Below are 14,505 nucleotides of genomic sequence, written 5' to 3'. Positions count from 1 at the left end.
GAAATGAGTGGGTCTGAACGGGAAGCATCTAGAAAAGGATGAAAGAAGTGTGTGGTTTGCAGTAAGCTTTACCTCTGGATAAATGTGCTAATTTGTTAGGGAGGATAAAAAAAAACACCATGTAAAAAGAAGAAAAAAAACCTTACACTGTAAAATGCCTACCTATAATCTGACACAAGGAGAACATAAAGAAAGCTGTGAGCTTCATACCTGCTTAGGAGGGAGGCTCACTGAACAAAATTCATAAATATGCTTGGGACTGAGGTAGAAGCATATTAAAGCCAGTAAACTGGGCAAGATGGGGAAATGAACCACATCACCACCATCGTAAAAGGCATTGCCAGCATGTGCATCTGGCTTATGCAAAATAATTCTATAAAGAAGGAATTCACCCCAAAACTAAAATAAGATGCTGTGTGTGTATAAATATAAAACAGATTTATCACTGCATAACTGCTAATTCCCTGATCCTTTAAAGCTAGCAATATTTGTCAAATGAATCTGAGAGCAGATGTCTCTTTATTACCTGGAAGGAACAGAAATTCATTATCGACGAGTGGTTGAAAACACTTGTTTTTTTGAGTAGCCACCGGACAAACATTGAGCCCGGAGCAGCAGCTTCTTTAGTAGCCTCTTTGGCATCAGATGGCAGGGGGTGGAAATCACTTTGCAGTTGAGGTCGGCTTCCCAGTACAACAATTAGCACAAATTATTAGATTGAGCTGCAGGAAACAGCTCATTGTGGACGAAAGCACAACCACGTCAGAAGGGAGGAAGTTAGAAAGTGAACAATATTGGTTAACAGCATTGTTCAATATTTTGCACATATTGCCATGTTGCATGGAATGTAACAGCCAGAACTGAGCAAGGAAAGGAATCACTGAGCTGTTGAGTGTTTCTGTTCAATAAGAGGTAGATAAAAATAGCTATGGGTGCTTGATTTGAGGGTGTGTTCTTTTGCCTAAATATGTGTTATTTTGAAATCACTTGTGAAACACTCAGCAGGGAGAAATGGTCACTTGTAAAAAAAGTCTATTTCAAAATAAGAGCTTCATGCCCTTTATAGGTCATAATACTAATTCTGTCCATGCGTTCCACAAAATAGCATGGATATACCCTTTTCAGGTTTCACTGCATTTATGTGGGCTGGGATGGAGCATAATGAAGAGAAGGTAAACATTCATAGTGCAGAGGCCTGTTTTTAAATAAGTACAAAATTAAATTCCAACAAAAACCCAAACAAAGCAAAGGTTTTAAGAGCATTTATTGTGTTTTTGTGTGTGTTTTTAAAAAACCTCATGATATTTATTGCAGAATTCTCAATATAGGTGAACAGAACTGTTAAAAATTTGCTTGCAGGACCAAGTACTTGGCCAGAAATATTGGCACTCTTGACCTCATACTTTGTTTGCTGCATGGAAGAGGGATTTCTTTTCCTCACCTTCCCCAAATGAGACACTGCAAAACAGTTGAGCATTAATGAAGTATAGTGATTAAGGTGTCAAATGAGGACTGGTGATATCTGAGATCAAATCCCCACTTGACCAAGAAGCTTAATGGGTGATCTGGGGCTAGTCATTCCCTCTCACCCTAATCTCCTGTGAGTCAACTGGAGAGCCATGGAGAGCTGTATGGAGGTGGGTGGGATGAAAATGTAATAAATAGTTCACTAACCAATGAGAATGGTGCAGTTTCATAAGTGACGCTAAGGACATAGTAGATCCTTCTCACCATCTGCTTCCCTATGGCCCTCCTGTGTATAATGATAAAAAGGCATTTATTTGTTAGCATTTTTATTGACAATTAACAGGAGAATAATAATTTAAAAACGTGTTGCCAAAAGACAACAAATTTGATATTAGCAAATCACACACACCCCAGTCTCGTACTCAGTAAATCTTCAGCTGCAAGTGCATGTGACTGATTTTAAAAGGTGTGGGAAATTTAATCCAAGTTGGGAAGTGAAACAAAACAAGCAAATGAAAAGGGGGAAAAAGAAAAAAGGGAACTCCAGGAAATGTTTGAGAGCTAAATGCAATGTTAATGTTAAATAAATCGTTCTAATTGAATGAACGGTTCTAGGAATGGCTGTCCAATTACGCTAGGCAGGTTCCTATGAGGTGCAAACTAAAGGCACTTACAGAAGTGGATATTCCTCTTCCCACAGCAGCACTGTCAAAAGGTATTGTTGAGGTCCCTTGTGTACAAAAAAGCCAAGTGTCATAGGGAACTATACTAAGAGGGGAGGAAGTGAGAGAAATCACCTTCCCTTCCATCTTCCGGTAGCAGAGTCTCTTACACTAGCAAACGTTCTCTGTGATTCTGCTTTCTCACTGCAACCCTTTATACCACAAGACGTTTGTCCATATTGATTGGCCACCCCCTGAGAATTCCTTTTCTAAATTATGAAAGGCTTCTGTGAGAAAGGATGAGGTGTGTGTGTGTTGGGGCGGGGGGAAGCACATAGATTCGAGGATACAACCCACTGGATTATCATTGTTGTACGTATAACTAGCCTGATCTCATCAGATCTCAGGAGCTAAGCAGGGTTGGCCCTGGTTAGCACTTGGATGGGAGATTACCAAGAAATACCATGGTGACTATGGAGAGGAAGGCAATGGCAAACTACCTCTATTAGCCTCTTGCCTTGAAGACCTTGCCATAATTGCCTGCAACTTGATGGAAGTTCACACACACACAGTTCTTTTTTTGAATAACCAATCTAGGTCTTCAGCCTAGTTCTTACATAACTGTGGAGAGTATGATTTCCATTCCAGAATTATAACAATAATTTGCCTTGTTCCCAATGATCCCCTGCATGCGCTAAACATAGTGTTTGGAAGTGCCCAGATTTCAGGAATGCGTCTCTGAATCAGGTGACTGAATGAGAATTCCAGTTCCAAAGGATTCAGTGTATTCTAAACTTAATCTTTACAGAAACATTAAGTGACAGAATGTTTCCAAAACCTGTGGGCTTTGCAAAAAACTGGCTTGTGGGACAAGTACTGTGTAAATGAAAAGGGCAAGAAGATTGCTATACTGGGCTCGTATTTGAATCATTTCATCCTTACAGGTGTTTCTGCACAGCTTACCAGCACAAGGTTGAGAAGGAACACATCAGTGGGGACTCCGTTTTGGATGGCTCCTGAGGTGAGCTGTACTCTGTTCACTGTTTTTATTTCTATGAAGTTCTGAGTTTTTAAAAATTCCAGGGTTGCTAAAGATGTGATTTCTCAAAGCACTGTAATAACAATAAATTATAGTAATTGGTTCACTTTAAAAATAGGCAAACTCAAAGTGTTTAGGAGTTCATTGAATAAATAAGTGACCAAAACTGGGTGCCGTAAAATGCTCTTGCCTTCTCAGTGTGCCTCTTCTTGGCCGCTGAACTGTCTGTATTACTATTTGGAACTTTTCCTACCCATTCTTCCATAGACTTTATATTAAACATGGATGACTTATATTACCTCAAAAAGGGCCCCCTGTACTCTGGACGAAAATGGCCACTTTGGAAGGTGGACTGTATGACATTATTCCCCACTGAAGTCTCTCCCCTCCTCAAGCCTCATCCTACTCAGACGCCATCCTCAAAATCTCTAGGTATTTCCCAACTTAGAGCTGGCAACCCTAGCAACCAGTCAAAGATAGAAACTCTGTTTTCCCCTGAACCCCTATTATCAATACTTTCCCAAATCCCTATTATCAATACTTTCTGAGAGGAGCTTTGTACTAAGACATGTTTCTGTCTAATTAGAGCTATGTTTCTGTCATGGGAGGGGAGGCAGCATGTTATAGGGGCAAAAGCTTTCCTGAAGTTATCCCACCCCTCACACCGCATTCTTGCTTAGAATTGCCTTCCTTGACTGCCTTTTTACTTCTGTTTTGTGGTGGGGGGTTTATTGGGTTTCAGAAAGCAAACGTTTTACTTCCCTCTCCCCCCCCACCCCTCCACCTTCCCCCGCCAGGCCCCCAGTGTGATAATAGTGTAATTATTTCAGGGAGATTATTAGCATTAAATCTAAGACCTAGTTTTGGGGAAGCAGTGTAGGTAACCCTGTTAAGCGCTGTTAAACCCCGCTGATTTTCATGGGAAGAACGAGCGCGATCCTTTACCTGGGAGAAAGCTTGGTTGCTGGTAATGGGGCTTGCTTCTGAGTAAACTGTCCTAGGGTTGTGATTCACTCATTTGAAGCGTTGCACGGTTGCTTCAAAGCAAAGCCTCCGACTACCACCAAGCTTACTCCCGAGTAACGTGCACCTTGGAACCAACCGTTTTTTCTAAACTAAAACCTCAGTATTCAGGTTAAATTGCCGTGTTGGCAATTTTGTAATAAATAAGTGAGTTTTGGGTTGCAGTTTAGGCACTTGGTCTCAAAAAGGTTTGCCATCGCTGTTATAGGGGCTTTCCCCACTTACCATTTGCTGCGCGCTACTGCAGGAAAGTAGCCCGGGGTCCAGCGGCGCTCCCCACTTGCAAGGGTGGCAACCACGCAGCCGCCCCGACGCTGCCGCTCTCCCGCCCCTTCAGCGCCCGTCATTTTTGGCGCTGAAGAAACGACACCTTCTGACTGCCCTGCGCTGCGCGGGGCAGTGGGAAACGCAACCCCACGGCAGAAATCACTTGTGCTGGGAGCGCGCTGGGAGTAGCGCGCCGCAAATGGTAAGTGGGGAAAGCCCCATAGTCTGATCTTGGAAGCTAAGCAAAGTCAATACAAAGAAGACTCTGCTGAGTAGAGGTGTATCTAAGGAAAATGTAGCTCAGTGCAAAATTTGAGTTTTCCCCCCCCCCCCCCCCCGCCTCGCCCCCCAGTATGGGCTGCTGTTTTCTCACACCATGACCAACTTTTTTTGCACCAGGTCTTGAAGTCAGTGTGTGGACCCGGGGAGAAGGAGGAGGGGTGTGGGAGCGATTTTACACCCCCCATGTGACCAAATGGCTGCAGCCCGGGGACATTTGCGCATTATGCCCCTGCTGCTGAGGAAGGGAATAGCATATCACCTCTGCTTTTCATTTGCCTTGAAAACCCCTACTGAGGTTGCTGTAAGTTGATTGTGGCTTAAATGGCATCGATGTGCATAGGTTTCTTTGAAAAAGTTCATCAGAAACCAAGAATGCCCCAGCAGGTTAAGATTCATACGTGAGAGAGAGAGAACAAAAATGATTTATTTCAGAGTAAAGAAAAGCAATACACGAACTGGCAGAACACTAAGAACATGTCTGAAGAATGCATCTTAATATGTCTTTGGCCTGTGTGACAGAATGAATAGAAAATATGAAATTCCCAGGATTTTTAAAATGTTCCTGTTGGAAAATAGATAATAATCTCCATTGATATTGTGGAAACATCTGGTTGAACAAGGCCTTTCAGCTTGAAGCTCTGCCTTTCTTATCTAATTATAACTGGAATTTAAAAATTGATCTCAAATTATAGCTTGTAATATCAAGCTTACCTTTAAAATGAATTTACAATGCCTGACATTTGTAATTGAAAATGCTTTTAAATAAGTTCCACTGAAAAATCTAGCTCCCAGCAGAATCGGCAGAACTCTGTATAATTGAAAATATCACTCAGGGTCTTAATGTTTTATAATTAATTGGAAGTAAACATTGCCTAGCATACAGAATAATTTTTAAAAAGCCTTCCCTGCCTTTGTCCTTCCGTCCCCTTCAGCATCTCCTGCTCAATACTCATTGGGCCGCATCTTGGGGAATAAGGTCAGCTCCAGGTTAATAGCTTTAGGTTTCTGTACCTCCTATTTAGCAAACATTAAGGATTTTTTTCTGATATAGGTGAACATTTTGTTGTGTGTTTCAGTGCCATTTAAACAACAGAAAGAATATCTGTACGCTAAATTCTAGGCAAATGACCTTATTTAAAGATGACAATTTCAAAAACAAAACATAATGACCGTTTCTACTTTTTGATGCCTTGAAGGCGACTGAAAGTAATTAGGAAAATAATTTTAACAATGCAGACTTTGTTGTAACAAAATAATTTGTGAAGAATGCATAGTTCTACATTTCTAGTTTTATTTCTAACATATAAATGACAAGAAAGCTTCTAATTTTAATGTTCATTATAGAATTATTGATAAGGTAATTTATGTGGCTATATCCACACAAAAATGTTTTTCTTTATAAGCATGGGAAGCCCCCAACTGTAAACAGGAGTATCCGGACTAGGTTACCAAATTGTCAGCCATGGCAGGCAATCTCCAAGTTGAGGGGCGGGGCCATGCCCCCAAGCTTATGCAAGCAAAGGCCCCAGCACGGGGCCTTCCAGTTGCTTCTGTCCTCCTCAGAGGGGAGGGCAGAAGGGACTGCCGGCTGCCAGCTTGAAGTCGGCAGTCGGGAGGGCGGCAGGGCTTGGGGGAGAGCTGGCAGCCGGGAGGGGAGTGAGGCTTGGGGCGTCTTCTGGCTTCCTTGGCCCTGTCCATGTTGATGATGACATGGGTGGGGTGAGGGCACCAGAAGATGACAAGGCAGGACTTCCTGCTGCCTTGTCATCTTCCTGGTCATGTGGGCGGGGCTGATTTGTGCCCCCATGTGACCAGATCAGTGGTGCCCAGGGACAGAGGGTACCCCCTATCCCTAGGCAAATACGCCTCTGGTTCTATGCCATACCAAGGCCCTTGTGTCAGACAGTCTGTGGCTTCTGCTGTCCCCTTGACGGCCCCCTTAGCCATGTTGCAGCAATAACTGAGCACTTTGTCAATACTGACACTGTCGCTAAGAGGTTCCTATAACATACCAAACCATGAGTTGTTTTGAAGAGATTGGGCAGTATTTTTTCACGTTTTTTAAAACAAGGAGTGAAAAGCATATATATGTGGAATCATGGTAAGCAGAGCAGACCTAGGATGTCCCTTGCTCAAACCTTACCTCAGACATAAGCTCATTAGGTGATGTCAGGAAAACTGCTATCCTGTTTACCTGAAAAGCAGATTATTCTTTCCTCCAGATGTGTCATCAAGAAAAAGAAAGGGTCATTTTAAATTTGCAGACAAGTTTCAATAACATAAGTATTTTTAAAAAGCATCTTCAGAAGTACTATTTTGTCGCTTTGTAGTTAGACTAATGGTGATTTTTCAGTATTTCAAAAAGAAAAAAATGGAGAAAAACTTTATTTTCCCATGCATAGCAAAAACTGATTATGACTTTCTTCTGAGTCACCCTCTTGAAGTAGTTGATTCATATTAGTTCGCTGAAGTGACATTATTGGAAACAGATGTTTTTGGGAAGCAAATAAAGAAAATACATATGCTAGAAATAACTCTTAATATTTGCCCAGTAATTTTCCTTCCTTGTTAAAAGTGTCCATTGACAGGCAAAGCCAAAATATAATGGGTAATCTAGGGTGGCTTTGTAATTCAAGAGGCACATAGAGACTTTACACGACTAGAAGGGCACTTGACAACTGTATGAAGAATAATTTTCAGGAAATTGTGGTTATTTAAACTCTGATAGATTTTGACTGGGCACAACACACAATATTAACATTTAACCATTTCATGGTATATTTGCTTTCCATCTCTTCTTTAGCCTGACTCCCCATACTTTTCAGGTTCCTCCTGTGTGCAGAGAAGGCAGGTAGTCATGGTTGCTCAATGCGAAGTCCAAAACCAAAAGAAATGTAACCATTTAGAACCAACCAAATTAATAAGTAATTGTGTAAATTTTAGAGTTCACCAGATCTCATCAGAAGGTGGGATTAAAAAAAATACAAGTAAGGTGGAGATGAAACACATGTTTTGGAAGAGGTACAATGTCCCTGAGGTACAATGGTCTCAGACTGTTCAGGGCTTTAATGGTCAATACCAAAACTTTGAACTTGATCAGTGCCCAATCTGAAGCAGTGCAGATGACGGAGAATGGGTTTGTGAACTGGGACCCACAATGCCATATTCCAGACCAGTTGTAGCTTCTGGAACAGCATCAGAGGTAGCCCTATGTAGAGTGAGTTACAGTAATCTAGTCCGGGGGTGGGCATTGCGTGGAACACTGTGGCTAGGTCAGAACAGGACAGGTCGGGCAGCACCTGCCAGGTTTGATTGAGATGGAAAAAGTCATCCTGGCTGTATTTGTGACATGGACCTCCAAAGAAAGGGAGGCATCCAGGATCACACCCAAACTCCTGACAGAGGAACCTGGTATAAACTGAATCCCTTCGAGGATTGGGAGCTGCAGCTTCTCCCCTGGACCTCCTGACCCAGCCCCAGAACTCTGTCTTTGATACATTCAGTTTCAGACGTCTGTGCTTTAACCATCTCACCAAAGCCTCCAGGCACATGGCCAGAGTACGTAGGTCCAGCCTGCCACATCAAATTCTCTACCACTGATAGCTACCACAATCCATGCAACATGAATTAGAAATCCAAATGTATTCCTCCTTGTCTACCAATGGAATCTGTAGAGTTTGTAAAACTCAATTATGTTAAATGTACAAAGCATACAGTATTATTGCCATGAATAAATTAAAGTAAAGCTAAGGAAGAAATGTAGATGGTGCCTTTTATTTGTTTATTTGGCTAGCCATTTTACTCTTCTTGGGACTAGGGTCATTCCTTGGTGTGACATTCAGGGTTTGTGTTCCATCTACCCCCATTTACTGAACACTGTTTTCAGCAGAATATGGCCATACCTCAGAAGTTCTTGAGGTAGTAACATCAACCGAGTGAATCGTTGAACTTTTCCCAGGAGGTTCAACCCTTTAAAAGTCTGATTCCTTCCAGCTTGGTAGGTCAACTGGGCTAATTATACCATGCAGGTTTCCAGCTAGCCTAGCTCCGTGCCACAATTACTCCATGTTACACTTTGTATGCCTGCAGCTATGTTTTTCATGGATGTACTGTATATACTGAGGCCAAAGGACAGGGTGCTGGAAATGATAATTTCATCACTGAACTCAGTACAGTTGTAGATTTTTAAAGGATCTACATTTGTGCACCTTTCTTAGTTTATGGTTTGAATCCTGAAAAGCTTATAAATCTTCTGCACTAAGTATACTTTTTTTCTGAGTTGCTATTTCTGGTAGTCCCAGTGTCAATTTATATGCTAATTTCTGATTTCTTCTCACGGTTAGTAATTGGTCCATGCAAGCTTAATATTAACTGGCGAGGGAGCAGAACAATGTAGATTTGCAAGTAATGTGTGCTTCTTTCGACTCTACAACACTGGGTTTTAAATCCAAACTTGGAATGGCAAAATCTGAGGTAAAATTTAGCTTTCTGTAGGCAAGTTTAGCTTCATGGAATCTGGATGTGAAATCTCTTGATGGTTTCTGTGTTATTTCCATCACTTCCTTCGAACAAATCTGGTCAGGGCTATAGCCAACTTTCGTCATTACAAACGGAATCCTCAGATCTTTCAGCCAGAGCCATCAATGATTGTAGATCTTTCCCATAATCCTTGGTTCCTAACAGCTATTTCTGTCTCCAGGAAAGTTAGCTCCCAGGGTTGTGGGAACCACATGAACTATGATTTTCAGTGCAAAGAGAAGTCTATTTCTAAATGGAAGTCTTTTAAAATGTAGCTGAATTTGATTGTAATTTTTCACCTAATATTCTGACTTTTTAAAAATTATTGTTGTAGAAATTTAGGGCATTGCTCAATTTTAGACTGCTATTTGTATGAGACTTTAAAACTCTGGTTTTGTTTGCTTGCAGAAATCATGGCGTATAAACGTCTGAATAAATTAATAAATAAATAAACCTGATGGTTCATCCTTTAGCAAAGTCACACTGCCTGCTAGTATAAGGTCACCTCTATAGCCAACTAGAGATTTGATTCTGGGTGTTGCTCAATTTCACTGCACAATCCCAAGCAGGGTTAGATACTTCTAGCTTATCGGGTTGTGAATTTTTCACCTAATATTTACCTTTCACCTTCTAATCTAAACCCACTGAAGTTGACAGGCTTTGATGGGTCTAACTCTGTTTAAAATTTAACTACAAAAAAAGATATATTTCTCAACTCAGCCGTAACTTCAGACCTGAATTCTCAGCTTCCTTCATACACCAGGTTGCATGTGATAAACCAGTTGATTTATTTTATTCATGTTGCCCTTCTTCATATGGGCTCACAGCGGTGTACAACACTTTGCAACAATCAAAACCATAGCATCCACAACAGTCACCGGAGCCATTAAGGAATAATAGCTAAATTAAAACTGTCCCCCTTTAAAACTAACATTCACATCAGTATTGAAAAAGATAAAGGAGGGAGGACAAGGAAGAGGGAGGGGAAGGGGAGAGTGGGAAGAGGGGAGGCCAGAGGGTGGATATCATTGCTGGCCTCAACCCTTCCCAGGATAGATTGATGTGGACTCATTGTGTCAGCTGGAAGATGCAGACGGCATAAGTATTGCCATCTATCGGCCGAGAAGTGCCAGGGTTTAGGAAGCAAACTGGAAGGGGGAAGCATCCTTTCCATTTAGGTGCATGCATCCTTTCTGCCTTACAACTTGTAAATCAGTAGTAGGGATTAAAAGTAATAGTTTTTAATACTGAAATTTAACTAATTGGGGTAGAAATTGCTTGTGAAAAGTTTGTTAATTTTGGAAGCAACTTGAAGGTCAACCGGAGGCATTTCTTTGTAAATCTTTGCATTTACAAGCTGGTCAGAGTGGCAATGATCAATGTTGCAAGTGTATTTTAGCAAAAGAAACTGGAATGGGAGGTCGGCATATGAGTAGCAGAGTCACCAAGCCTGGAGCTGAATCCAAATTGGTAACTAAGTCACAATGTCTTAGGATGTCCTGCTTGGAAGATGTGGATGCTGAAGAAAGTGAATGTGATGTCTTCTTTGCTTTCATCTGGTAGGTGATTGCCTGTGAACAACAGTACGATTACTCCTATGATGCTCGATGTGATGTATGGTCCCTTGGGATCACAGCTATTGAACTGGGAGATGGAGATCCACCTTTATTCGACATGCATCCCGTGAAAACGCTTTTTAAGATTCCAAGGTATGGCACTAGGTGGCTCTCTTGGCTTACTAGATTGTTACTCACACAGAAAGCAGTATTTCAGTAGTGCAGTAAATATTTGGTATAAACACATTGCGTTGTAAGGCATCTTAACTGGAATGTATGAAGATATGTTTCCACGAATGTGAAGATTCTGTGCTGTGATTTACAGTTTAAAAACAACAAGAACATTCTAGATTTGTAATAGATTCCCTCCCAATCCCCTGGGGTTTGGAAATATACCCCTCAGAATTTGTAAGATCAGATCAGACTGGACCTAAATAAAGGTTATTGCTAGGGAGTTAGAAGGTTTGGTTTATTGTGCAGAGAATATAGTTTTGTATGTATTATGGGTATCCATTAAGCGTATAAGTTGCTTATTTACAGGCAGAAAACAGGATAATTCCTCACAGTACACAGATTTTAAAGGAGCATTTGATGTCATGTAAGGATGGTTTGGTGGTGACATTTATTTTCCCCGACTGAAGACGTCAAGATTGTAAAGATGTTGCAAAATATGAATTAATGTTTGGATGGTTGTAAGAACAAGAGTGAAACATCTCTCAAATGTTTGACTGAGGGCAATTTCCAGTTACCGCTTGTCTGCTCCTTCCATGACCAATTTTGCAAAGGAAAGCAGAGCTACTGGCTATTAACAATTTAAAAGCATAGACAATGCAAGTATTTGACCTTTTGTTATCACATAATTATCATGGGGCTTTTTTCTTTTTTGAAAAGAATTTACCCTGATTGCTATTTGCATTTCTGATTAGGTCTATTTATATGTAGATGAGGCTCTCCAATATTCTGCATCATATTATCTTTTTTACACAATCCAGACATGAACTGCTACTGCTCTAAAATTTATTTAAACTTAAAGCAGCAATTTACATCTCTTCTGGGTCTTTGTGTGTGTTTGTATGTTTGTGTGGCTTCTGCACATATTTGAAAAGTGTTGCAGCATTTAAAAGGAGTAGTGAAGATTTTCAGTTTCCACACCAATACTCCTGAATTCTATCAATGAATCTGTAAGCAGCTTAAAAGAATGACAATCATGATACAGTCCTATAAAGTATCAGCTGGTAGGTCCTCATTTCCTCATTCACATTTCCTAGTTCCTTATTTGGAAATTCATCCGCAGATTTCGATGACAATGAAAAATACTGAGGCCCCACTTCCCGGTACGAGGGTTGACTTCACCGGACGAAAAGGCTTGAACCACCACATATCATATTACCCCCACATTCTGAGGACTCTGCCCTCCAAGGGGACAGATGCTGTTTCCAGGGCCAAAATCCATTTCTTGTGTCAGTTGCTCAAAAGTGGGGTGCCCCCAAGACAAAAAGACATTCAGAAAATGGGGCCCAGCTGCATCCCAAAAAAATCTTTGGAGCACCCCGAATCATACATCCCCACACTCCAGAAACTGTCCTCTGCAAAAAGACATACAAGAATACCTGGTCCAAACACTGGTTCTGGCATCACTGGTTGCCTCCAAGAAACCTCTATTATGAAGATTTGAATGAGAAATTAGAACAACTGCCTGCCCTCTACACCCCAAAACAGGGGTTGGACCACCACACATGACATCTCTACATTCAGGGGATTCTGTCCTTTAAGTAGATGTATGCCTTTTCCTGGTCCAAAGTCCAGTTCTTGTGTCAGCTGCTCCAAAGTGGGGTGACTTCAGGACAAATGCACAGGCAGAAACTGAGGTCAATCTGCACCCCAAAACAACCTTTGGACAACCTTAAATCCCACACTCCCAGTTTTTGGACACTTCCCCCTGCAAGAAGACCTACTTTGGTGCTTGGTCCAAATACTGGTTCTGACACAAAGAACTTCTATTTGGGTTGCCTCCAAGAAGCCTGTATTACAAATATTTGTATAAGGAACTGGAATAGCTGAATGTCCTCTTTACCCCCAAACAAGGTTTGGACCACTGCATATCATGTACCCCAAATTTATTTGTCTGTCTGTCTTTATTCCCGCCCTTTACCATTACTAGATTTTTGCCTTTTCTCCCCTCCAAGAATGCATATGCTAATTCCTGGTCTAAAGTGGGGTGTCCCCGACCCCAACATGCATGAAATGTGCCAGGGGCAAACACATCTTCTAGGACCAAAAGCATTAACTAGAATCACCCAGATCAACAATAGGTCCAACATCTCAATCATAATTATGTGAAAGTTATTTATTGCTCTATGCAACACCTTCTGCTACCAGGAAACTAATTATTTATTTGCAATTTCCATGTTGCCTCCCCAATCCCTTCTTTCTGTAGTAAAGGATACTGTTCTAAGAAGGCATTTATGCTTTTGACCTCAATGCAGGATCATTGTGTTTACAAAGAATTTGGAAAAAAATGAAATGGAAGGCAGAATGACATAAAGAAGAAGAAGAAGAGTTTGGATTTATATCCCCCCTTTCTCTCCTGTAGGAGACTCAAAGGGGCTTACAATCTCCTTGCCCTTCCCCCCTCACAACAAACACCCTGTGAGGTGAGTGGGGCTGAGAGAGCTCTGAGAAGCTGTGACTAGCCCAAGGTCACCCAGCTGGCTTGTGTGGGAGTGCTAATCTGAATTCCCCAGATAAGCCCCCACAGCTCAGGCAGCAGAGCGGGGAATCAAACCCGGTTCCATATGTGAAGACGCACATTTACTAAGCTGTTTCCATAGCTTGGGAAATGTAATCCTCATACAAACAACCATTTTGTTAACTAAGTTGTTTGGGGCTCAAGGCATCCCGTGGATACTTGTCATCTGGGGGTAACTCCCCAATAATTGCTCATTTCACACACACAGACTGTGTTGCACGTAGAAGAAGGATTTGGATTTATGCTCCGCCTTTCCCTTTTGTAAGGAATCTCAATGCGACTTACAAACTCCTTTATCTTCCTCTCCCCACAACAGACACCTCATGAAGTAGGTGCGGCAAAGAGAGTTCTGAATGAACTGTGGCTAGCCCAAGGTCATCCAGCAGGCTTCATGTGTACGAGCAGGGAAACAAATCCAGTTCACCAGATAAAAGTCCACTATCCATGCACAGGAGTGGGGATCAAACCCAGTTCTCCAGATTAGAGTCTGCCTGCTCTTAACCCATTTGTAATAGAGTTCTAGAGTCAAATCCACAAGATAGCACTTTAGAGACCAGCAAGCTTTTCGGGGTATGAGCTTTTCAGATAAGAATTGGATTGGAAATCTCTGTCATCACATCCCTGTCAAATGGTGGGAAGGGAAGGAACTCAGGATGCACGTTGTAATCATCTTGATTAGAGCAGAGGAAAAATGGCTAGGGGCAGAAAATTAGTATCTTTTGTGAGTGAATATCAATGAATGAATATCAATGATTACAGCTAGGTTAAACCAGCTGACAGAGTGTGGTCGTACTGACGTGGTATATGACAGCATCAGCTAAAAGTGTATAGGAGGATCCTTTTGCTATTGAAAGATTGCAGTAAAGATGTGGGCACATTTGCAATGCGCTATATGTTAAAAGATAGTCCGTCCCTCCCTCCCTCCCTCCCTCCCTCCCTCCC

The 14,505-nt window shown here is 41.6% G+C and overlaps 1 protein-coding gene across 7 annotated transcripts in view; it reads left to right on the top strand.

Moving 5' to 3' along the window:
* The window catches only part of MYO3B (myosin IIIB), a 349,141-nt gene that overhangs the window by 58,443 nt on the left and 276,193 nt on the right, over positions 1-14,505 (top strand). For all 7 annotated transcript variants that reach the window (XM_048486352.1, XM_048486350.1, XM_048486349.1 and 4 more), the window contains 2 exons: positions 3,074-3,150; positions 10,822-10,967. In XM_048486352.1, the coding sequence (XP_048342309.1) occupies positions 3,074-3,150; positions 10,822-10,967 (223 nt within the window). The remainder of the gene's footprint in view (positions 1-3,073; positions 3,151-10,821; positions 10,968-14,505) is intronic.

The sequence above is a fragment of the Sphaerodactylus townsendi genome, linkage group LG02, assembly GCF_021028975.2.
Source record: "Sphaerodactylus townsendi isolate TG3544 linkage group LG02, MPM_Stown_v2.3, whole genome shotgun sequence".
NCBI classification, from domain to species: Eukaryota; Metazoa; Chordata; class Lepidosauria; order Squamata; family Sphaerodactylidae; genus Sphaerodactylus; species Sphaerodactylus townsendi.
This window is presented reverse-complemented; position numbering and strand designations above follow the sequence as displayed.